General features: G+C 39.5%; 1 protein-coding gene across 1 annotated transcript in view; it reads right to left on the bottom strand.

The window, feature by feature from the left end:
- Positions 1 to 23,341, bottom strand: part of LOC133765714 (transmembrane protease serine 11F) — a 66,222-nt gene that overhangs the window by 25,391 nt on the left and 17,490 nt on the right. The window contains exons 2-3 of the mRNA XM_062199254.1: positions 15,336 to 15,487; positions 12,534 to 12,652 (exon numbers count right to left, since the gene is read on the bottom strand). Of these exons, the coding sequence (XP_062055238.1) occupies positions 12,534 to 12,652; positions 15,336 to 15,487 (271 nt within the window). The remainder of the gene's footprint in view (positions 1 to 12,533; positions 12,653 to 15,335; positions 15,488 to 23,341) is intronic.

Raw genomic sequence — 23,341 nt, 5'->3', positions numbered from 1 at the left:
TACAGCAGAGAAAATCAAATTTACATTTTTAGTCAAATATTGGGCTGAGAATCAGAAATCAGAAACTTCAGATCCATGAAAGCTTACATAAAATCCACTGCCAAGGTCAAGTCTTGCCTCTCCCAATTACTATATCTTCTGGGAAGAGAAAATATGGTCTCTCTTCTCTGCTATATTCCCCCTTTCTCTGAATCCGCTAAACTAGAAATAATGCCTGGCAGATTTTACTTTGTAAATGCTTAATCCCCTTCCTTTGCTACAAATATACAGTTAGGGACCAAAATGAGTTCCTTTAAAACTTGTGTCTGGGCATCTGTAGTAGTCTCTCACTGTCATGGTTATGTAGTCCCACCTTCTTTCTCCCCTTGAATGCCAGCAACAAAGAGTACATCTAGAGTACACACCTAAATGTATTATACTTCTGCTTCAAGTCCAAGACCTCTCTCAGTGTGGGCACCACCATCTCACCCCTTCATTGGCTCATATCTTGCCCTGCCCAACCTTCAAATCTTCTTTTTTATTTCTTTCTCTAAAACTTTAATGTGTTCATTTTACAAAAGCTCATATGGCAACACCTAAGGTACTACTGAATAGGCACATTATATACATCCAGTGACAAGATTATGTACATCAACAGAGAAGCACAAATAAAACCAGATGAATGATAACATTTAATAGGAGAACAAGCCACTTTCCTGGAAGAAGGAAGCTCCTAAATATAAGATTAAAGAACATTTACAGCATAGAACACAGATAATATGTTTAGAAACCAGAATGGAGTTAATAGAAAATCTTGTTTAACATTGTGGCTCTTTTCTTGATTCCCATTAGGATAGCACAATTTGTCAAATAAACAAGAAAACATCGATGCTATCCCCTCTACTCACAGTGGAGGGTGAAACCATTGTCCAAACAATAAGGTCACCTTCATGCTTAATAGATGGCATTACCTTGTCAGCTGGTGGTAATTCAGAAGTTTCAGCCATAGTCATTGAAAACTCTAAAAATTCCTGCTAATGGGACAACAGCAGCACCAGTTAAAGCCATTCCACGATAGAAAATTATTTCACTGCCAAAAGATCTCCAATTGTGGCCACTGCATACTGCTGGTTTTCTTCCCAGTTGGATGGTCTGAATCACTGGTCTGGCAAAAGCACACCACTGACACTTCTCTTCTCAGGATAGGTGGAGCCCTTGAAGTAGGTAAGTTCTCTTCATGCCCCTTTAGCCCAGCTGGAACCTGAGCCTGCTCTCCAATGCTACTCCTGCTTGTCCTCAAGATATACACCAAATAGAAAAGGGCATGAAAGAAGCCACAACCTATCAATGCAGACCACAGACCTGTTATCTCAAGTTCAGCAGGAAACGTCAGATATACTTCCATGGGAAAGCCAAACATATTAACAACCAATTATATTCAAGACAGCACCAATCTTTTGTCTCTCTAAACCTCTCAGGACTCCCTCACAGGTGCCCACAGATGCACCAGATAGAAGGAGCCATGTAGGCACCACTTGGCTCACGAAGAGAATATTTTTGTCACTGGTGAATACAGAGGGAAGCAGGTCCTTCAAGGCTTCAAGCGAAACACCAGTGCAAGGGCACACACTGGCACACAGGAGAACGCTGCTGTGGGATCATCGAGCTTGCTCAGTATTCCCTGCCCACATAGCCTTTCCCATTTGGACACTGGTTGTCACACCAAAACTAAGGGACCATGTGGACCACACAGGTCAGTTTATACACAATGGCCTGTGTCCAATAGCAAAGTTCCGGTCTCAAACATCAGTGCACACCATGAACATGCTGGGAGTGGCCAGTGGAGCTGGAACTCCACTGCTGGAGCCTGTACCTTCAGGCTCTAAACTTCCCAGGTTTCCATGTGCATTTTTTCCCGACTACACATCCAGGAAGAGAAGAGCAGACAGGAAGAACAGGGAAGTGGTGTTGGCCCAGGAAGAACCTACCACTTCAATGTAGCCAAGGGGCATACAGTGAGAGTGTATTCATGCCCACATGGATGACATTTACTGTAATCCCAGCCATGATGAGGCCCAGGTCTTCACCTGGGGCTGGAAGAGCAGGAACAAAATCATCACATAAATTTGAGCGCTCCATGTGATTTGAGAGTTATGCTTGGCTCTATACTGATGAAGATGACCAGCAAGGAAAGCAATACAACTTCAAGATGAAGACTTCCATTTGAAGTATGGAGCTGTGAGAGAGCAAGGGGTGTGTCTGGTTCATCCTAAGACCTCCAGTGCTGGTCATCTGGAGGGTGCTGGAGGATGAGGTGATCAGATATTTAATAGAGATTCTGGCTAACTTGACATGGCAGGGTTTGTTGCTAAAACTGAATTTTACAAGAAAATGCACAAAATCTTATGAATCCTAACTAGAGTTTACTAAGAAGCTTTGTCAATGGGTAGGAAGGTTCTGGGGAAATAAACCTTAAAAAAAGGCCACAAATCCAGTTTTTCATCCATAAAGCTAAGCCTTACAAAAGAGAACCTCCTGAGAGGTTGCCTTTGTTGCTTCTAAAGTTAACAGACTAAATGAACTTTTCCTCTACAGGTAACTATTATTATAATCATTTTCAGAGAAGTTTAATTAGTTTTTATATTTTTTCTTCCAGAACTCAGTAACATGATAGTCTAAACTATTAATTGTAGCTTTCCCTTTTAATGATCAAAACCTAAACTAAGTCATTTTATCAACAGCTATTCCATTTAAAATAAGATAGTCTCTAAGATTCTAAGTCTATTCCATTTAAAAAAAAAAAAAGACAGTCTTTTACTGAGGGTAAAATGGGGAAAAAGTTCACCTTAAAATCAGAGACCAACTGGAGACCTTGGTTTGAACTCCAGCATTACAAAATGACAAAACATATTTAAAGCATCAACTGTGACTCTTTCTAAATGGCCTGGGGCTCATCCAGTGATTGGCAAGTTTGAACTCACAACTTTCATCAGGCTAGGACTGAATGCAAATTAAGTACTCAGGAAAAACCAGGAGTTACTGATGCTAGCCAGGGAATTCCTCTGAGGTCCACTCATGAAATTAAGTCAGGCAAATTCTGCAAATATCCTTTCCAGTCAGTCAGGGATTCATATGTACCAGTAGAGACCAAAAACACCAACAAACTGATTCCATTTCCCTTTCTGTTCAAAGAAAATCTGCTAACTCAAAGAGATTTTCCTTCCTCTGAACTTCTAAAATAATGATCATTCAAGTCATACATTTTGACAATTGTATGCTGCACTGTGGCATGTCTTATTTACCACTTTGTTATCTAAATTTTTATATTCTTGTTCATGCTTAAATTTTCATACACAAATCATCTTACAAATTCCTTTAAGAAGGGACTATCTTTTCCTAACTTTGGTTTTATCACCTTGCACAGGTAGGTGTACAACTTTTCATTAACAGTTGATTCTCCAGCTATGATTAATCTTAACCAAGAGTATGAAGACAAAAAATGCTTACTTTTGTTCTCTTTCCTAAGTCTTTCAATAAACTCCTTCTTCCTTTTTTGTCATTTATTTATTCACTCAATACAATCAATTAGGGATCTCCTGTTTGAAACACTGTAACAGTAGCATAAAGCATTGTGAACGCAAAGACTATAGGCTTAAGATTCATAGTATAGACAGATATACAAAAAGACAGTCATTACGAATGCAGTTAATATAGCAAAATAACATTGAAAAAAATGCCTGGGGGACTATAATAGAGGAGGGTTATAAGTGATGTTTAAGTGACAACTATAAGATGAGAAGGACTCAGAGCAAAAGAATAGGGTCATGAGGTAATCTTCCAGGTCAGGAAAGATTGTGCAAAGAGTCCAAAAGAAGGTCAATGAGGTAGTGCATGTGAGCAATGAGGAAAGTGCAAATGTGGGAGGAGTCAGAATGAAGCCTGCAGGTGCATGGAGATTTTGCTGAGGAGAGTGGATTTTATTCAGACTGCATTTGGAAGCCATTTGTGAAATGTGGTGTACACAAAAAGATAATAGAATATGAAGCAGAAACAGTGATAACTTTGAGTTGCCTCTTTGAAGGATCATATTAGCTAGGTTTGTATAGGATGGGATGGATATAATGATTTAGCAGTAGAAACATGACTTTTGAATAAATTAGACTTGAGGATAAGGGAAATGAAAGTATTCTAGGAATGAGGTAGACAATGACGTCATTTGTTAGGTGGAAAACAAAATAAGGACAAGAAAATAGGAGAGGAAAACACCTTCAAGAATGGGATTAGGACAGGATAACTTTGAGAGGCCTATGAGAGACCCAAGTGAAAATGTTAAGCAGACTGTTGAATGCAGAAGGGTAACGTGGTTTTCTTCCTTGTAGTTTCAGTACAGCTAAACTTGCCCTCTTCTCCCATCTCCCATTAGAGTGGCACAGTTTCATGTGATCACAGTAATTAGGGTAGGAATCGGTAAATGTTTCCAATTGGGCCAACCTGAAAGCTGGACTTCTTCACATTTCCCAATAAGGAAAATTGTGGAAAACATGCTTTTCTTGCTTCAGTTATTACCCTGGCAGAATGTGAATTTAAGGTAGCTATTAGGTAACTTATTTGCCACATAGAGAAAAATGGAAAGAACAAAAGCCCAAGAACAGTGTTTGTTCTGGTCATTCCTAAAGCCAGATGATGAATCTTTAGGTTTCCCCAATAGCATTCATTGCCCTATATATTATTCTATCTATCTATCTATCTATCTATCTATCTATCTCTTTTTATTATGTATCATCGAAGTACATCATCTATGAATCTATCATTCATATATTGTTACTCTATTAGTTACTTCTATTATTCGTTACCAAAAGTGTCTATCATGGGAATGGATAATTTAAAGACCAACAGAAGAAAGGGAAGTGAATTCAGAATATTTCTTTGAGTGATCTAGAGATCTAGGCCAGCAAGAAGTTATTCTTTATAGTCATTTACCAGGAATTTTTTTCTTAAATTTCTTAAGAAACAGAATTCACTTAGTGATGATTAATTGTGATCTAAGAATTGCAGCAGAAACTTATTCTCTACTAACGTTGCAAATTCAATGGGCAGGTATACCCACACTTCTGTAAGTGTTGACTAGTAACATCTCATCCTTGCATTTCTCCAGAAGGTTGCCCTTGCCGTACCTGAGCACTGGTCCAGTGATGTCTGGGAGGTTTTGCTCCACCTTCCCAGGGCAGCCCTTTTTGGTATAATACCAACAGCCCCTCTCATCACCCATTCTTCTGTCCAGAACCACCTCTGTGATGGAATGTAGGCTCCAGGTCTCCCACAGAAATCTACCTAAGACTGCATTATTGAAGCCACATCATTGTCTAGCTTCTCCCTGTGCCTTTTCCTGCTGTCCTCACTTCCTGTTATTGATTGAAGAGTAATTGGCTTCCCCAAACTCATGTAGATGTTTCAACACTGAAGTCATAATGTGAAGGGTTGAGGGATTAAAGGTGGAGACTTGATCTACTTAAGGTGTCTGGGTGGGGGAGGGGGGGTGTCTGATGGGAGGTCTTTAGGTCATTGAGGGCTTGCCCTTAGAAGGCAGCTTTTGCAAGAGACTTTGTTATTTCAACTTTGTAATTTCAAGCCTAGCTTCGCTCTCTGATACCTGGCTCACCATGTACCTTTTTGTACCTGCTGCACTATGACCTGCCTCTTCCTGATACTGGCTAATGGGGCCACCTGATCCTCCACTGTGAACTTCCAAACTGTAAACTGAAATAAACTTTTTCATTCTCAGGAAGCTCCTCTTGGGTATTTAGTTAAAGTAACAAAAAGCTGACTGATACAGAAAATTGGTATGGAGAAGCGGGGTCATCACTAATAAGTACATCTGAAGATGTGGAGAAACCTTTGGAGTTGGTTTAGCAGGGAAGGTTGGGAGAGTTTGAAGAAGAAATCTAGAGGAAGCCCAGAATGATGTAAGAAGAGCATTATGGACAGTTTGGAAGAAGATCCCGAAGACCTGAATGCTGGTAAAAATGTGGACAGTAAAGGCAATACTGATATAAAATGATGGATCCTTGCTACATTGTGATATTATGTCCTTGTCCTGAGACTGTGGGAGGCTGAACTTAAAGATGGTAGACCAGGGGCTGGCGACATGGCTCACTTGGTTAATCCTCCACCTGCGGTTCTGGCATCCCATATGGGCACCAGGTTCTAGTCCCAGTTGCTCCTCTTGTAGTCCAGGTCTCTGCTGTGGCCCGGGAGGTCAGTGGAGGATGGCCCAAGTGCTTGGGCCCTGCACCCGCATAGGAGACCAGGAGGAAGCACCTGGCTCCTGGCTTCGGATTGGTGCAGCGCGCCGGCCATAGCAGCTATTTGGGGGGTAAACCAACTGAAGGAAGGCCTTTCTCTCTGTCTGTCTCACTGTCTATAACTCTACCTGTCAAAAAAAAAAAAAAAAAAAAAAAAAAAAAAAAAAAAAAAAAAGATGGTAGACCGGCTTATTTGTTGGGAGAGATTTCAAGGCAGCAAAGTGTTCAGGCTGTAGTATGGGTGTTATTGGCTACTCTTAGTGTCACAACAAGAATCAGGAGTAAAATGGAGCAGAACAGAAAGATTTAGAAAATTTGCAGCACGGTCAGGGAAGAAATGAAGAAAAAGCTTATTGGGGACAGGAAAATGAGTTGGAGAAACCACATGTTAAAGAGATTAGTGCAAGTGAAAGGGAAGCATGTGTTAATGGGCAAAACAATGGGAGGAAGACCCTGGGGGCATTTCAGAGACCTCCCAGCCTGCCCTCCCGTCATCAGAGGCCCAGAACTACAAATTTGTTTTTAATGATCTTCCAGGGAAAAAAATCCTTTCAAGAAAGAGTACCAGTGTGCTCTATTGGCCCAGGAATGCTCTGGATTCTGCCTCTTTGAGTTTAGGTGTGGCTCCTGCTGGTGGCAAACCTTGGTGTTATCCACATGATATTGATTTTGCAGGCATGCAGAATGCAAGAGTTCTGGGGTCATGGGGTCTCCCACTGAGATATAAAGGAAAGCCTGGAAGACCAGGCAGATTTATGCTATGAGATTGAAGCCCATGGCTGGAACAATGAAAAAGGAAATCTTAGAAATGCAGAGGTGCCAGTAATCTGCCAAGGAAAGTAGCCGATTATCAGTGTGCAGCCCCAAAGAGCACCCCATCAGCAAAGTTTGACAGTGCCAAGGAGGCACGGAGGCCTCTAAGTAGATTTCAAAGGCTGTTAGGGACAAACTGGGGCCTGGAGAGAGATCAGTTCCAGGATCATAGTCATGACAGTGACTCCCCAGCAGGGCAGTGGCTTAGTGAAACCAGAGGTGAGACTCCAGCCCCTGAGAACTGAAGCAAGGGCTGTGACCAGCAAATCTGTAGGCGTGGGGCTGCCTAAGCTGTTGGGAGCCTAGCTCCCAACACAGGAATTTGGTGATGCTGGACATGGAACTTTGAGAGTTAACATTTTTCCTGTTGGTTTTCAGTTTTGCTATAACCCTAAGAAATGCATATTCTTGTCCCTTCTTTTTACATTTTAGCTAAAAAAAACCAACTGCTAATCCTGTGACTTATCTATGATTTGTCTTGTTACTTATCTTGTGACTAATCCTGTGATTTTTGTACTAGACTTGTGAATAATAATGTTTGCATAACAATTTCAAGAGCCAACTGAAAGGAAATGTCTAGAATGGCATCCCAGCTAAGGAAGAAATTTGCAACCACTAACTACAAACAGCTGAGCTCTATCCATAGCAAAGAAATTTCCACCCATCTAGTGCCAGGATAATCATCGGAACACATCCTGAAATATGCCTGATAATTAACTGACTACACCTACTGTTTTTTTTCAAACTCCCCCTGTGGCTTCCCCTTTCCCTTAAAAATCCTCCTGTAGACTGGTTGGACATCAAGAGTGTATTTCTGATCCAGAGATCCAGAGATCCACTCTTTCCCCAAGACTGCCATTTTTATCTTATCAGCTCTCATCTCTGGTGAATTGGCTGTCCAGTGGTGAGAAACTGATTTTGTAAAGTAACTTTGCTTTGGCCCTATTCGTCCTTTCTATTTACTTGTTTCCTCTGTTTGGAATATATATTCCTCGCCTGCCTCTCCTCTGTATCTTGGAATTAAGTTACTTGTTTTTTCTTACATAGTTTTACAGCTAAGAAAGTTTGCCTTGAGTGTCAGATGAGATTATGGACTATGGACTTTTAAATTAATGTTCTACTGCATTTAGACTTTAGGACTCCTGGGTTGGTATGATTGTATGTTATATGTGAGAAGAGCACAAGTTTTGGGAAGACAGGGGGTGGAATATTATGAATTAAAGAGAAACCCATTGCTCAAACTCATGCAGATATGAAAACTCTGATGCCCAACTATTAAGATTCAAGAGGTCATGGGTGGACAGTTAATGTGATTATGGTGTCTGAAAGGAGGTTCTGATGGGAGGTCTTTAGGTCTTCAGATCAAACCTAGCAAGAATTTGTTAGTTGGAGCTAGAGAATGCTCTACTATGTTTTTATCTTTTGGAAGATCTCTAATCACACATCTTTAATTTTCAGATGTAAACATATTTTAAGAGGTAGTGCTTTACATCATCAAGGAGTTTTGGTATTGTAAGTATTAAGAAATCTTTAAGATAGTCCCTCAAACTGTGTTATAGTTTTAGAGCATGAGGAGAGAAATAAAGAGAGTTTTAGCAGGAAGCTACTGCTATAGATATAGATATAAAATATATAGATATAGAGATATAGAATCAACATCTATAGGCTTTTGTTATAAAATGATGCCTCCCATATGGGAGTCATGAGATTATCTCAGTCATTATTTTGGAAGTCATTTACCTTTCCAACTATAGTAACTGTCACATCATTTATAGTATTTTTATGAGGGATTCTGACCATTTATTTCCAAAGCAAATTCTTGGAATAAATAAGCAGGCAACTTCCCTCTGTGTGAAATGGAAGCCTCTATGAAAACCTCAATTGTAATTCTATCCTCTAACTTTTATCAATCAAAATGTCCCCTTTCATGAGATGCACCTGCTTCATCTGGGACCTAAGGAGACACCATGAATATATGGATATTAAATCCCATGTGGAGCTGGTGGAGGAATCATAAAGTTCCCAGGTGGCAATATGCCTGCATATTTATGTGATAGGGCACCACCCCCTATCACATAAAAGGGGCCAACACACAAGTGAGTCTCTCTCTCTTTCTCTCTCTCTCTCTCTCTCTTGCTCTGGATCACACCCGAAGGTGTTGCACAGATGCCCTTTCTCTCTCCCTTTCTTTCTTTTTTTTATAATTAATTTGACAGACAGAGTTAGACAGTGAGAGAGAGAGACAGAGAGAAAGGTCTTCCTTCCGTTGGTTCACTCCCCAAATGTCCGCCACGGCCGGTGCTGCACCAATCCGAAGCCAGGAGCCAGGTGTTTCCTCCTGGTCTCCCATGCAGGTGCAGTGCCCAAGCACTTGGGCCATCCTCCACTGCCCTCCCAGGCCACAGCAGAGAGCTGGACTAGAAGAGGAGCAACCAGGACTAGAACCCGGTGCCCATATGGGATTCCGGCTCCACAGGCGGAGGATTAACCAAGTGAGCCACAGCACCGGCCCCTCTCTTTCCCTTTCCATTGGCCCGCTACCCACTATGATGGATATTTTTCTGTGTGGGGCAACCCATGCACACATTTATATATATTTACTTTATCACCTTTTGAATAAATTTTGTTAACATGTTTGCACCTTATATGTTTCTGACATTGGAATGTTTATCTTTGTGCAAGACGAAGACTTGGAGTAAAAATTAATATGCTCCAGCCCACATCAAGACAATATATCATGAAGAGTATAAGAAAATATTATATTTTTCTGTTTATATTATGTGAAAAAAACAAAATTTTATAGCACTAGATTTGAAGTATGGAATCCATACAAAGGGCACTAATTATCTAATGTTCTCCAAAGGAAGGTGGAGACCTACTTGTGATAGAATGACATCTAGCACTGTACCAGTTCTAGGGTAGGCACTTGCTAAATCCTTTATACATGACATTGAATTGAATGCTCCTACCTTACTCCTAATTTGTATACATTCAAATTAACAATTTTTCTTAGGAAGGAAGTTATTTTAATTGGCAATTTTAACTGCCAAAAACAAAAGTACTGTCAAAACATAAATCCAGTTTTTAAATAAAAAAGTTACAGGCTTTGACATTTCCAGTTGGTTTTGGGTTAGAGAGTGATGCTAGAGATACTGACTTCATATAAACAATTTTACTGAAGAACCATGATTTAAACTCAATAATTTAAAACATTGAGATATTATTCTATAAAGTAGATAATTTCTGAATGGTAAAATTTGACCATAAGTAAAATAGAGGACATTGGTTCAAGATTATAGGTTTACCATATATTCTCTCCTTTTTTGAAGACTCAACTAATATATTAAAAATATTAAAATAGAGAACTCCTAGCCTTTACAAAAATAAGAGAAATTTCTTTAGTTGATGAAGTATTCAACTCATGTCTTCAAGACAGTCAAAGAAAGAAAAATGATAATGTAAGGGCAGAGAAGTCATAAACTAGACCAAGATTTCTTAGCACTATGGAAATTTTGGGCCAGATAACTCTTTATAGTGAGGGGACTATTTCATCTTTTAATTAAGAGAAACAATGTAGAAATAATCCTAAAGAGACATACTAGTACATATTATTTTCTATACATGCATCAACAGTGAAATAATTCTCAACAAAGTTGTCAAAACATACAGTGGGGAAAGGACACACATCAATAAATACTAATGGGGGAATTGCATATTCATATGCAGAAGAGTGAAAAGTGACTCCTATTTCCCACTTTATGTCAAAAAATCAGCTAAAAATGCATCAAAGATCTAAACAGAAAATCTGAAACCATGAAAAATCTAGAAGAAAACATAGGGAAACACTTCAAGACATTGATATATGCAAAATCTTTTTGGGTAAGACCCCAAAAATTCAGGCAACAAAAGAAAAACATAGGCAAATGAGATTATACAAACTAAGAAGAATCTGTACAACAAGGAAAATGAGCAAGTGGAGAGACAACCTACACACTGGGATAAAATTTTTGCAAACACTACTCTGACAAAGGATTAATATCCTGAATACATTAAGAACTAAAATACTCAATAGCAACAAAACCCAAATAATACAGTTAAAATGATAATAATAGAGCCTATTCTAAAGGAGAAATTCAAATGTCCAACAAATACATAAAAAATTCAATAGCATTATCTATCAGAAAAATGCAAATCAAAACTACGTTTAGATATCTCAACCCATTTAGAGTAACTATTATCAAAAAGACCAAAAATAAATGCTGATGAGGATTTGTGGAAAACAAAAGTCACACACTTTGGTAGGAATGGAAATTAGTACAGCCATTATGGAAAACAGTAGAGTGGAGGTTCCTCAAAAAGACTACTATATAATCTGTCTATCCCATTTCTGGGCATATATCAAAGGAAATTAATATTCAAAGAGATACATATACTCCCACGGCTTTTGCTGTATTATTAACATCCAAGATATGGAATCATGTAGGTTCCCATCAACAGATGAATAAATAAAGAAAATGTGATCTATATAGACAACAGACTATTAGAAAGAGTGATGTCCAATCATTTGCAATAAAATGGGGGGACTGAGAGGACTGGAGGATATCTTATTGTGTTAGGTGAATCAGACTCAGAAAGACAAGTACTGCATGTTCTCTCTCATGCATGGAAGGTTAAAGAGTCTATTTGAACACAGAATAGTGGTTACTAGGGACACTAGAGAGGATGCACAATAGGTAACAAAACACAGATAGAAGGAATAAGTTCCAATGTTGTACAGCACAGTAGGTTGTCTGTGGCTCCTAATAACTTATGAACTACTTTATAAACAAATAAAAGAAAGGAGCTCAAAGGCTCCAAACACAAAGAAATGTTAAGGACAGGGAAATGTCAATTATCCTGATTTGATCAGTGCACATTGCATACATTTATTGAGATATTACACTGTATCCTATAAAGAAGTACTATTACTAAGTGTTAAGAAATTTTTTAAAAAATTAAAAACTAGGAAATGCTAGCTAACCTGATACGATCAGTATCACTGAATGCATGTATGGAATTATATTGTATTCTACAAATAGATACAGCCAACAAAAAATAGGTTCACACAATTATAAAATGTATTCCCATAGATGGTAATTAAATTAAAACTGTTAGTTTATAAAGAAAGTTTTAAAAATAAGGCAGCATTTATTTCAGCCAACATTTTCATCAAGAGCTAATCAGCTGCCCATTCTAATCTACTATACACATTTAATAGAGCACAACATGATTCTAAATATTTTGCATCAATTAAGTCATTTAATCTTCACTGTGAATATTCTAGTATTTCTTTATACAGAAGAACTTAAGGTGCTGGGAGATTAAATTATTAACATGCTCACCTTCACAGTGCAGCTGAAATACATATTTATAAAAATTAAGAATTTCTATCATTCTTACCATTCTTTCAATCTGATGACTCCTTTCCCTAAATTCTCTTGAGGATCTTATGCCATAATTCTCTTTGTATTTGATATTTGTGACTTTAAAAGAGGCAAGGTAATAGAATGACTTATCATCTGAAAGGTAAAATAAATAAAAGATCCATGGTTAAATGTGATCAGTTCCTTGTCACCCACTTCTTTACTCATCTCAGTAAAATAGGCTACCATATTGCAGTTTATTTCCACTTAGTATAAAAATAATTGCAGACTTTTTCATTATGGCATGTTTAACACCATGGGATATTAGTCAATAATGACGATAAATAGAACTAATGTAACTTATGAGAGGGCTTCAAAAAGTTTATGACAAGATTGCATTAAAAGATAAAAAAGGGGGGGGGGTGGCTGGTGCTATGGTACAGCAGAGTAAGCCACTGCTTATGACTGTGGCATGTCAGGCTGGAGTGCCAGTTCAAGTTTGGCTGTTGTACTTCTGATCAAGTTCCTTGCTAATGTGCCTGGCAAAGCTATTGATGGTGAACCCATTGCTTGGACTCCTGTCACATGCATGGGAGACCTAGGCTGAGTTCCTGGCTCTTGGCTTAGCACAGGCTGTTGTGGCCATTTGGATAGCAAAGATTTCTCTCCATCTCTATCTCTCCCTCTCGGTGTCACTCTACCTTTCAAATAAATAAATGCTCTTTTTTTAAAAACTTTTATTTAATGAATATAAATTTCCAAAGTACAGCTTATGGATTACAATGGCTTCCCCCCTCCCATAACTTCCCTCCCACCCACAACCCTCCCCTTTCCCGCTCCCTCTCCCTTTCCTTTAAAAAAAAAAGATAAAAATAAAAAATTAACTTTATTTCTCAATTTAGCCTCCAGGAATGAAATTAGCATATAGTTCATTCATAAAGATGCAGTCATTTTTCCATTATTAACAAGAAAAATTTGTGCTTTTAAAATATTGTTTAAGATTAGGCAATATAAAGAAGTTAGAAGTAGACAAATCCAGACTGGAAGGTGACTTTCAAATGATTCCCCCATCAAAACTCTCAGAAAATCACCCTTGTTTAATGGGTAGAAGTGAACAGGAGCATTGATTCTAGTTTAGCTTCCCCAGGTATTTTTCTGCTAAAGCTTTGGCTAAATCCTCAAGAAACTTTCCCAATAATCAGATGTTATCATTGTTTGACCTTTGAGAAAGTCAGTACGAAAAATGCCTTGAGCATTCCGCAAAACAGTTGCCTCTACTTTTGCTCTTCACTGGCCCACTTTTGCTTTGGCGAGACCATTTGCACCTCTTGGTAACCATGTTTTAATTGTGCTTTTTTTTTTTTTTTTTTTTTTTGACAGGCAGAGTGGACAGTGAGAGAGAGAGATAGAGAGAAAGGTCTTCCTTTTTGCTGTTGGTTCACCCTCCAATGGCCGCCGCGGTAGGCACGCTGCAGCCGGCGCACCGCGCTGATCCGATGGCAGGAGCCAGGTGCTTCTCCTGGTCTCCCATGGGGTGCAGGGCCCAAGCACTTGGGCCATCCTCCACTGCACTCCCTGGCCACAGCAGAGAGCTGGCCTGGAAGAGGGGCAACCGGGACAGGATCGGTGCCCCGACCGGGACTAGAACCCGGTGTGCCGGCACCGCAAGGCGGAGGATTAGCCTGTTGAGCCCCGGCGCTGGCCTAATTATGCTTTGTTTTTAAGTTCAAACTGGTAAGGCTGTATTACATTCCTTGTTAAAAGATTATTGGAAGAAATGCTTTAGGATCTCGATCCCACTTATTTCAGATTTCCATTTAAAGCTCTGCTCTCGTCTGCAGCTGAGGTGGGTGCCACAGCATAGGTACCCATACCGCGGAAAGTTTGCTCCACTTTAGCGTCTGTCAGACTTTTGTAAGCTGAATTAATTGAGAGATCTACAGTGCTGGCTATTTTTTCTGTTGTTCATTGTTGGTTCACTTCAATTAGGGCATGAATGGATTAATGTTTTCCTTGCAAAGGGATGTGGCTGGCCTGCCACTATATACTTCACCTCTGACATCATCTCATAACTTCCTGAACTGAATTATGCATTTGTGAACTGCTAATTTCTTTGGTGGCATTTGCTCCATAATTTTTTGTTAAGCATCAATGATTTCACCATTCTCCTCAAGCTTCACTATAAATTTGATGTTTATTCTTGTTATACTTTTAGCAGAATTCATAATGCTACGAGAGGAGCTCTTTAAAAACTGATGTCTTGGGGCTGGTGCCGTGGCACAGTAGGTTAATCTTCCACCTGTGGCACCGGCATCCCTTATGGGTGCTGGTTCGAGTCCTGGCTGCTCCTCTTCCGATCCAGCTCTCTGCAATGGCCTGGGAAAGCAGTACAAGATGGCCCAAGTCCTTGGGCCTCTGCACCCACGAGGGAGACCCAGAAGAATCTCCTGGCTCCTGATTTTGGATTGGTGCAGCTCTGGCCATTGTGGCCATCTGGGAAGTGAACCAGTGGATGGAAGACATCTCTCTCTGTCTCTGCCTTTCTCTGTCTTCCAAATAAATAAAATAAATCTTAAAAAAAAAACCAAAAAACTGATGACTTATCCTCCTTAGTCCTCAAACCAGGTGCTTTCAGATATAGTGTAACACCAATACAAGTTATTTTGGTGTAAAAGCATTTTGAAATCCATGCATAGTGTTTTCCATAAAATAGGATTTCTATGAATTTTTTGAAGAGTTCCTAATAATATAAGGTGAATGAGTCCTGCAACTCACAGAGAATCTCAAGGTACTAAGTCATAAAGTACTTGGACAATAGAAATGTGACCTGGATACTTACCCTCAACAACAAAATGAGTAACAATTCCAATTGCAATTCCTATGATGGCTACAATTGCCAATGTGAATAGAGCTAACCGTATAGGGTCCCAAAATTGCTGTCTTCTTTGGTATTCAACTCGTGGGTATTCAGCTTCTGAAATTTCAACTGGTCTGTGATAATAGAAAGAAAAACAATAATAAGACATTAAAAGTTCACTATGGCTCTGCTTTATGTATTCTTACTATGTTCCTCTATGAAAATAGTTTACATTGCTAATTAACAGTGGGATACCTAAATCTTGAAAAGAACAGTATGTTTTTTTTAAAGATTTATTTTATTTGTTTGAAAGTTAGAGTTACAAAAAGAGAAAAGGAGAGGCAGAGAGAGAGAAGTCTTCCATCTGCTGGTTCACTCCCCAACTGGCCACAATGGCTGGAGCTGTGGTGATTTGAAGCCAGGAGCCAGGAGCTTCCTCTGGGTCTCCCACGCAGGTTCAGGGGCCCAAGGAGTTGGGCCATCTTCTATTGCTTCCCCAGGCCATAGCAGAGAGCTGGATCATAGTGGAGCAGCTGGGACTAGAACCAGCGTCCATATGGAATGATGGCACTGCAGGTGGTGGCTTTACCTGCTACGACACAGCGCCAGCCCCAAGAACACTGTTTTAATTTGCATACCTTCCCCTATTAAATACAGTACAAATTTCAGTTAAAAGTCTACCGATGTTGATGCTTCAGAGAGGATTTCCTCCCTCTGCATTTTGTTTGGCATAATGTCAATTGAAATTTTAGCAAAATACAAAGATTCACTTTACTAAAGATAATTTACAGATAACATTTTTATGTCACTAAGATAAGGGAATTTTTAATAGTTCAGTTTCAAAGTATTCTCACCAGTTTTACTTAATTAAAAATAAAAATTTCAATGTGTATTTTTTAAAAATGACCTTTTGAAGAACTGATTATGAATCTTTGCATTGTATTAACCTCCCCAGTGAAATCACAGAGAGCGAATTGTACTTGATAAAACTCCAGTACAAATGCACACTCCCATTTCATACTTTTAAAAAAGATTTATTTATTTATTGATGGGGCTGGTGCTGTGGCTCACTTGGTTAATCCTCTGCCTGCGGGGCCAGCATCCCATATGGGTGCTGGGTTCTAGTCCCAGTTGCTCCTCTTCCAGTCCAGCTCTCTGCTGTGTCCTGGGAAGGCAGTGGAGGATGGCCCAAGTGTTTGGGCCCTGCACCCACAAGGGAGACCAGAAAGAAGCACCTGGCTCCTGGCTTTGGATTGGTGCAGCGCCAGCCATAGTGGCCATTTGGAGAGTGAACAGGCAGAAGGAAGACCTTTCTCTCTGTCTGGCTCTCTCACTGTCTGTAACTCTACCTGTCAAATAAATAGTAAAAAAAATATTTATTTATTTATTGAAAAAGCAGAGTGACAGAGAGAGAGACAGACAGAGAGAGAAAGAGATCTTGAATCTGCTGGTTAGCTCCCAAAATAGCTGCAACAGCCCATACTGGGCCAGGTTGAAGCCAGGAGCCAGGAATACATCCAGATTTCCCATGTAGGTAACAAAGACCACATGGGCCCAACCACGTGGAAAATAATCTACCTTTTTTTTCCCCAGGCAAATTACCAGGTTGCTAGATCAGGAACAAAGCAGTTGGAACTCCAACTTGCAGTCTCATATTAGATGCTAGCATCACCAAGTGCTAACTTAACAACACTGTGCCACACCACTGTCCCCCTATTTCATGGTTTTTAAAAATTAAATTCAGAATCCATGAATTTCTTCAAGAAAATAATGCATTGTGACACTTCTTTGTATCTAAACTTATTACCTAGTGCAAACTCTTAAGATAAATATTGTTGCTATTTGAATGCATGAATGAGCAGATCATGAATGAAGATTTAAATCTAATAGCTCCAGAATAACTGTATACAAAGCCTAATTAAAGAGAAAGGTATTACTTTAATACATAACAAGCAAGTTTTTCATAAGCATGCACCATATTTTAGGAACAAATTGGCAGGTACTAGATATACAATGAATAAAAATAAATACTTGGTCCAAAATTGTGCACTGGAAAATGGTTACTATGTTGAATTTTGTTATGTGAACTTCATCACAGTAAAAATAATTTTAAAACTACAACGATAACAATACATTGTCCCTGATATCATGATGCTTGTATAGAGAGACTGAGAAAACTCGTACATAGACATGCTTACAAGTATGAAAGGATCTACGGAAAAGAGTAAATAAGATGCGATTGAAAATAGGAAGGTATAAATCAGGTTAGGGGAAGGGGAATACTTGGAAAGAGTAAATAGGCTTTATGGGGGTAACACTTATGCTGAGATATGAAAGATGAGAAGAAGCCGATCATGGTTGTTTGCAAGTCATTTCCTGGCCAATGGAAACTGTGGGAAGTGCCTACATTGGAAAACAACTTGACACATTGGCAGAACTGACCATTGAAAACATGGTCATGGAGAAGCAGTAAACCAATGGACATTTCCTCACTTACACTCTAGGTAGTAAAGAGGTGGCATTGTGGTAGAGAGGGTTAAGCCAGTTTGATAAATCATTTATGGTTTCAACAGTCTAATTTAGTCCAGCTGCTGACAGTGCGATTTTTTTCTGGGGTACGTCTTCCTGCAGTGTGACCATGGGCAATACTGGAAAACAGGAATGAGCAACTCTAATAATGCAGAACAGTAATGGACATCACCCTTACAGCTGAATAGAGGTGTCCCACACTCATCTCCACAGGAAAGAACAAAACAGCAATTAGGTAACTATATTTCTAGGACAGTGTCTGAGAGAAAACAATGGATATCAACAGGGTGGTGACTGGGATTGGAGCTGCACTAAGAAGGGAAAGTAGCAGCCTGCAGCTGTGACTCCTAGCTCCCGATAGCAGCTCAGTACCAAAAAAGGCTACCTCATTGCAGAGAAAAAGTAAACAAGAGGTCCTTAGCAGCCCCCATTACCACCACTGACACCTGCAGTCTTAGCAATGATGGGAGAGTGCAACAGTCCTCATAGAACTTGAGCCAAGTTTAGGAAGCTGGTTGGAATCTGCACAGCTGCACTGCTATAGAGAAGGAACTCTTATTTGTACCTGTGACCTCCTCCCTGGGACTCAAGCTGCTATGGCACAGAACCACCTTGAGATGGCCCATCTAAAGGACATCCTAGGGGCCAGTAGCATTGCACATGCCCATCCCTGAGACCCTGCCATAATCCCACCATGTTCACACAAATGGTTTCAATGTCACAACTCCAACTAGACACAAATAGCGTAGTCATGGATCCAGCACCCATACCTGCATGGTACCCTGCACTCTAAGGAACTGGTGGTCCAGCACAGCAAGCAGGCCATCCTCAAGATGGCAGGGACCAGCTTGTGTGCTCCCCAAGGGCTGAGGAGTCTGCCAGGTGGTTTCTGCCTCAGTGATGCTGCCGCTTACCACCAGGAGCCCTGCCATACTTTACACGTACCCCAAAAGTCTGGGTACCAGTGTGCTTGGCAGGGCCTATCCCCAGCAATGTCACATAATTGCTGCCATACACACTTCCCAGCTAGCCCCGCTGAGGCACATGTAAACACCACTGATACTCAAGAAATCACATAGAGACTATGCTAACCTACCCACCCAGATCCAAAGCAAAAATTCTATTCAATCTACCCAGCATCACCCTCCTGCAGGAAAAAAGTCTTGCCCTAAAAAGTTACTCCATAAAATTGGAAGAGATGATTTCTACCAAAATGATATCAATGTTGTTGCATAAGGAGAAAAAAAAAAAAGGAGGAGGAACTGGAGTTGTGGTGCCACAGTCTAAGCTGCTGCTTACAATGCCAGCATATCATTCGAGAGTGCTGGATCCAGTCTCAGCTGTTCCACTTCTGATCCAGTTCCCTGCCAATGCACTTGGGAAAGCAATAGAAGATGACCCCAGTACATGAGCCCCTGCTATCCACGTGGGAGACCCAGTCAGAGTTCCAGGCTCCTGGATTTGACTGCACCCAGCACCGGCCATTGTGGCCATTTGGGGATTGAGCCATTAAACCTGTGGTTGGAAAAAATCTCTCTGTGTGTGTATGTGTGTATGTGTGTGTATGTGTTTGTATCTTCCTCCCTCTGTGTCAATCTACCTTTCAAGTTAATAAAATGTCTTTAAAAGGATCAAGAAACCTTGGCACCTCCAAAGGAACACAATTACTTGATCTCTCTTTCCTTCTCTGTGTCACTCTACCTTTCAAATTTCTCAATCAAGCTTCCATAAATGAAACCAGCCATATAGTTTGTCTATAAAGAACTGAAGTTTCTGGAAATTTGATAATGTAATATTTTTTACATTATTAACTAAAGGCATATGGGTGCTTTCAAAATATTTTTAAAGACAAAGCAACATAAAGAAGGCAGAAGTAGCTAAATCCAGAATGGAAGGTGAAAGTCTAAGGACTTTCCATTAAACTCTCAAAAAATTGCCTTGAGTAGAGGAATATATGATAGTCCAGTGGCTTTGAAACATTTTGAAAGCAGCACAACTCTTTAAAGCAGTGAAACCTTCTTAAATTAATACTTATATATAATAAAATTCACATTTAAACCAGCTGTGCAGGCATGGAGAGGGTACCCAGAACTGTCTTCTCTCTTGGGGAACCCGAGACATATTTGCAAAAGTTAACTATTAAATTTCACACTGCAATGAAACTCTTTTGTGTAATCCCGTGTATGCTCCATGATGGAGCCCTTGGCAGCCTGATTTCTCACACATCTTTGTTCATCTCTCACATTCACTTCTCCAGGCTTTCCCCACCATGCATACCTACATTATTCAAATGTTACCTCCATTAAGATACCTTTTATTTTCTTTCTTAAAAAACATTCAGAGTTAACAGAAAGAGGGAGAGGGAGAGCCAGAAAGAGGGAAATCTACCATACTGCTCCCCAAATGGCTGTAAGAGCCAGGCTAGTCTAGGCCAAAGCCAGGAGCCCAGAACACCATCCAGGTCTCCCATGTGAGTAGCAGGGGTACAAACTTTTGGGCCATCTTCCACTATTTTTCCAGGCATGTTAGCAGGGAGCTGGAGCAGAAGTGGAGCAGCAATAGTATCTTATAAGGGATGTTAATGTTGCCTGTAGCAGCTTAATCCATGGCACCACAACGCTGGCCCGAAGGATACCTTTTCAACACTGGAAATTCCTGGGCAGCCTTTGAGCTGTAAGTGAGGAACCAGCATTTATGTGGTGGTTATAGACAGGAGCCATTTGTTTTCTCTCTGTCCTAAGACCTCAGAGGAGGTTGAAAAGTTTAAAATCTAAACAGGTCAGTCTTTGACAAAAGGGCTCGATTCCTTTGTACGTACATTTGCAAGTACATTTGTAAGCATCAGGTAGGGATTGAAAATACTTCCTTCTTGATTTTCCCAGGACTCATTTAGAATCACTGAATTTACGGTTAAACATAGCTTATAATTAATCCACTTCAATCACCAATGTTAAAATTCCCTTTCTCATAGCCTCGTCAAGATGTTGTCATCCATTCTTTCTTAAGAAATTTCCTTTCTAAGCTTCTGAGGCGGTTCTTCTCACCTTTGATTAGCCTGAGTTGTATTTCCTTAGAAACGCACAAAACAGATTTAATCCCTTTGTTGCTTGTAATTAATTCAACAAGTTCTTAGTTCAAGCACTTACTTCTATGGGCTCAGCATTAATCTATACACTGGGTATTCACTGATAAAGAAGCAAAGGTCTATTTTGCCACAAAAATTAAAATCAGTTGTGTAGGTGCAGCATCTCCTACCACTCATCCAAACTAGAGGGTTAAATCCTCTTTCTGACATGGGTGAAAAATTAGGGACAAGTTGGGGAGGGATTTTCCAAATATCTTTTATAAATTGAGAAATATTAATGGAAATTATGTAACAGGCTGTGATAAAGAGCTCCCATCCTCTGGCTTATCCTTAAAGCCCATAATGGCTAGGCGCTGGGAAGAGAATCCAAGTCTTCCAACTGGGCAGCAAAGACACAGATATTTGAGTCATCATCTGGTGTCTCCCAGGGTTTACATTAGCAGGAAGCTGGAGTTGGAGTAGAGTTGGAACTCAAATGCACTCTGATATGGGATGCAGGCATCTCAGTCAGTGTCCCAGTTGCCAGATCAAATGCACACTCTACCTCCGGGAACTTTACAAGTCTGCTTTTGGTCATTCAGAAATCAAGGCTTTGGCTTTTTTTATATCAACTCAGTGAAGTCTCTAGAAATTAGAAACAGAGAACCAAGAGTTTATGTTGCATACATTTACATGTTAATCTGACTCAGTAATACATACAAAATAACAGTGAGTTGACATATTTTAAGTACAAAGGAGACATTATCTTGTGGGGAATATATAAATATCCTTTAATAAAGTATGACCAAAATTATGCAAATCCTTATGATTACCCTTACATGACTTTATTATTGGGATCATTCCTATATTTGTCTTTATTGTCATTAAAATGTTAGAGGGAAATATTATGTAATTTATTTCAAGCTGGTGAAGTGAATTAATCTGATAATTGATGCCATCAAGATGAGGATTTACATATCTGACTATCCTTATTATTAGAGAAATGTAAATAGAAAAACATAAATTAAATGCAGTACACTTCTGTGTGTAACATGAATATTTATGAGCAAATCAAGTATTCTCCCAGAAGCAGCCCTGAGGGAAAATTCTTTTTATGTCCTACACATGTCTTAGCATATTTATATGCAACCCAATGCATAGATAGACACCTGATACTCTGTTTAGGCAGAGTCCTCTCTACTTCTTGCCAAAATGCCTTCATTTCTGGGAATGACTATGACTATAACATATCTTTAACAACATGAGTTAACTGAGGTTAATGATCTTCCTTAACACACACACACACGCACACACACAATGTACACACATGCTAAGAAAGAGAAACAGCAACAGAAGATAAATATAATATTGATTTTGAATGCACACGGAAACCTATGAACTTCAGTAATATCTGTGGACTTGGCACTTTTCTCCTCAGTATTTAGTGATGCATTCATGGCAGAAATGGAATTAAATCACAGAGATTGGGTTGTCTTTCATTATTATCTGTTCTTCAGCAGTTAAAAGGCATAAAGTTTGTTCTTGAGAAATTTGAGTTTAAAGAGTATAGGTTGATGGGTAGAAGCATAGAGTCTGGTGTCCAACTATTCAAAAAATTTTTAAGTTTATTTAGGTACTTGAACTATAGAGCCACACACACACACACACAGAGAGAGAGAAACAGAGAGAGAGAGAGAGAGAGAGAGAGAGAGATGCCATACTCTGGTTCACTCCTCAAATCTCCCCAAATGCACAAAACAGATGAGATGGGCCACACCAGAGCCAGAGCCAGGAACTGTATCCTGGCCTCCCACCAGGGTATCAGGCACTTGTAAGTTCTTGAGCCATCATCTGATGCCTCCCAGGGTGAACATCAGCAGGAAGGTGGGTTAGAAATGGATGCAGGGCTCAGTCCCAGATACTTTAATATGAGATGCAGAAGTCCAACATGGAGACTTAACTGCTGTATCAAACACCCACCCCAACTTCATATTCTTACATTAGAAAATAACAAAACATTGATCTGGCCTCCATCTTAACACACTACTAAAAAGAAAAAGTAAAACAAGAAAATATCAAAGATATGAAATGATAATAATAATGAGAATAAAATAATTAAACTGAAAATAGTTACCAATAAAAACATTCATTCTTTATAAAGACATGAATTTGATAGATCTCTGTATAGAATTATCAAGAAAAAATAAGACATAAATTTTCAGCACTAGGAATACTGGAAAATACATGACTATAGATGCTTTAACCCTTAAAATGATAATAAAAGAATATTATGAAACATGTTTAGCACATTATTTAAGTTATCCAGTCCCCAGCCTTATTTTTTTTACAAAATAGTATATAACCCTGCCAGTACCAAATCAAATTCTTGACAAAA

Source organism: Lepus europaeus, chromosome 8 (assembly GCF_033115175.1).
Source record: "Lepus europaeus isolate LE1 chromosome 8, mLepTim1.pri, whole genome shotgun sequence".
Lineage (NCBI taxonomy): Eukaryota > Metazoa > Chordata > Mammalia > Lagomorpha > Leporidae > Lepus > Lepus europaeus.
The sequence above is the reverse complement of the archived record's forward strand: the minus strand, read 5'-3'. Positions and strand labels throughout refer to the sequence as shown.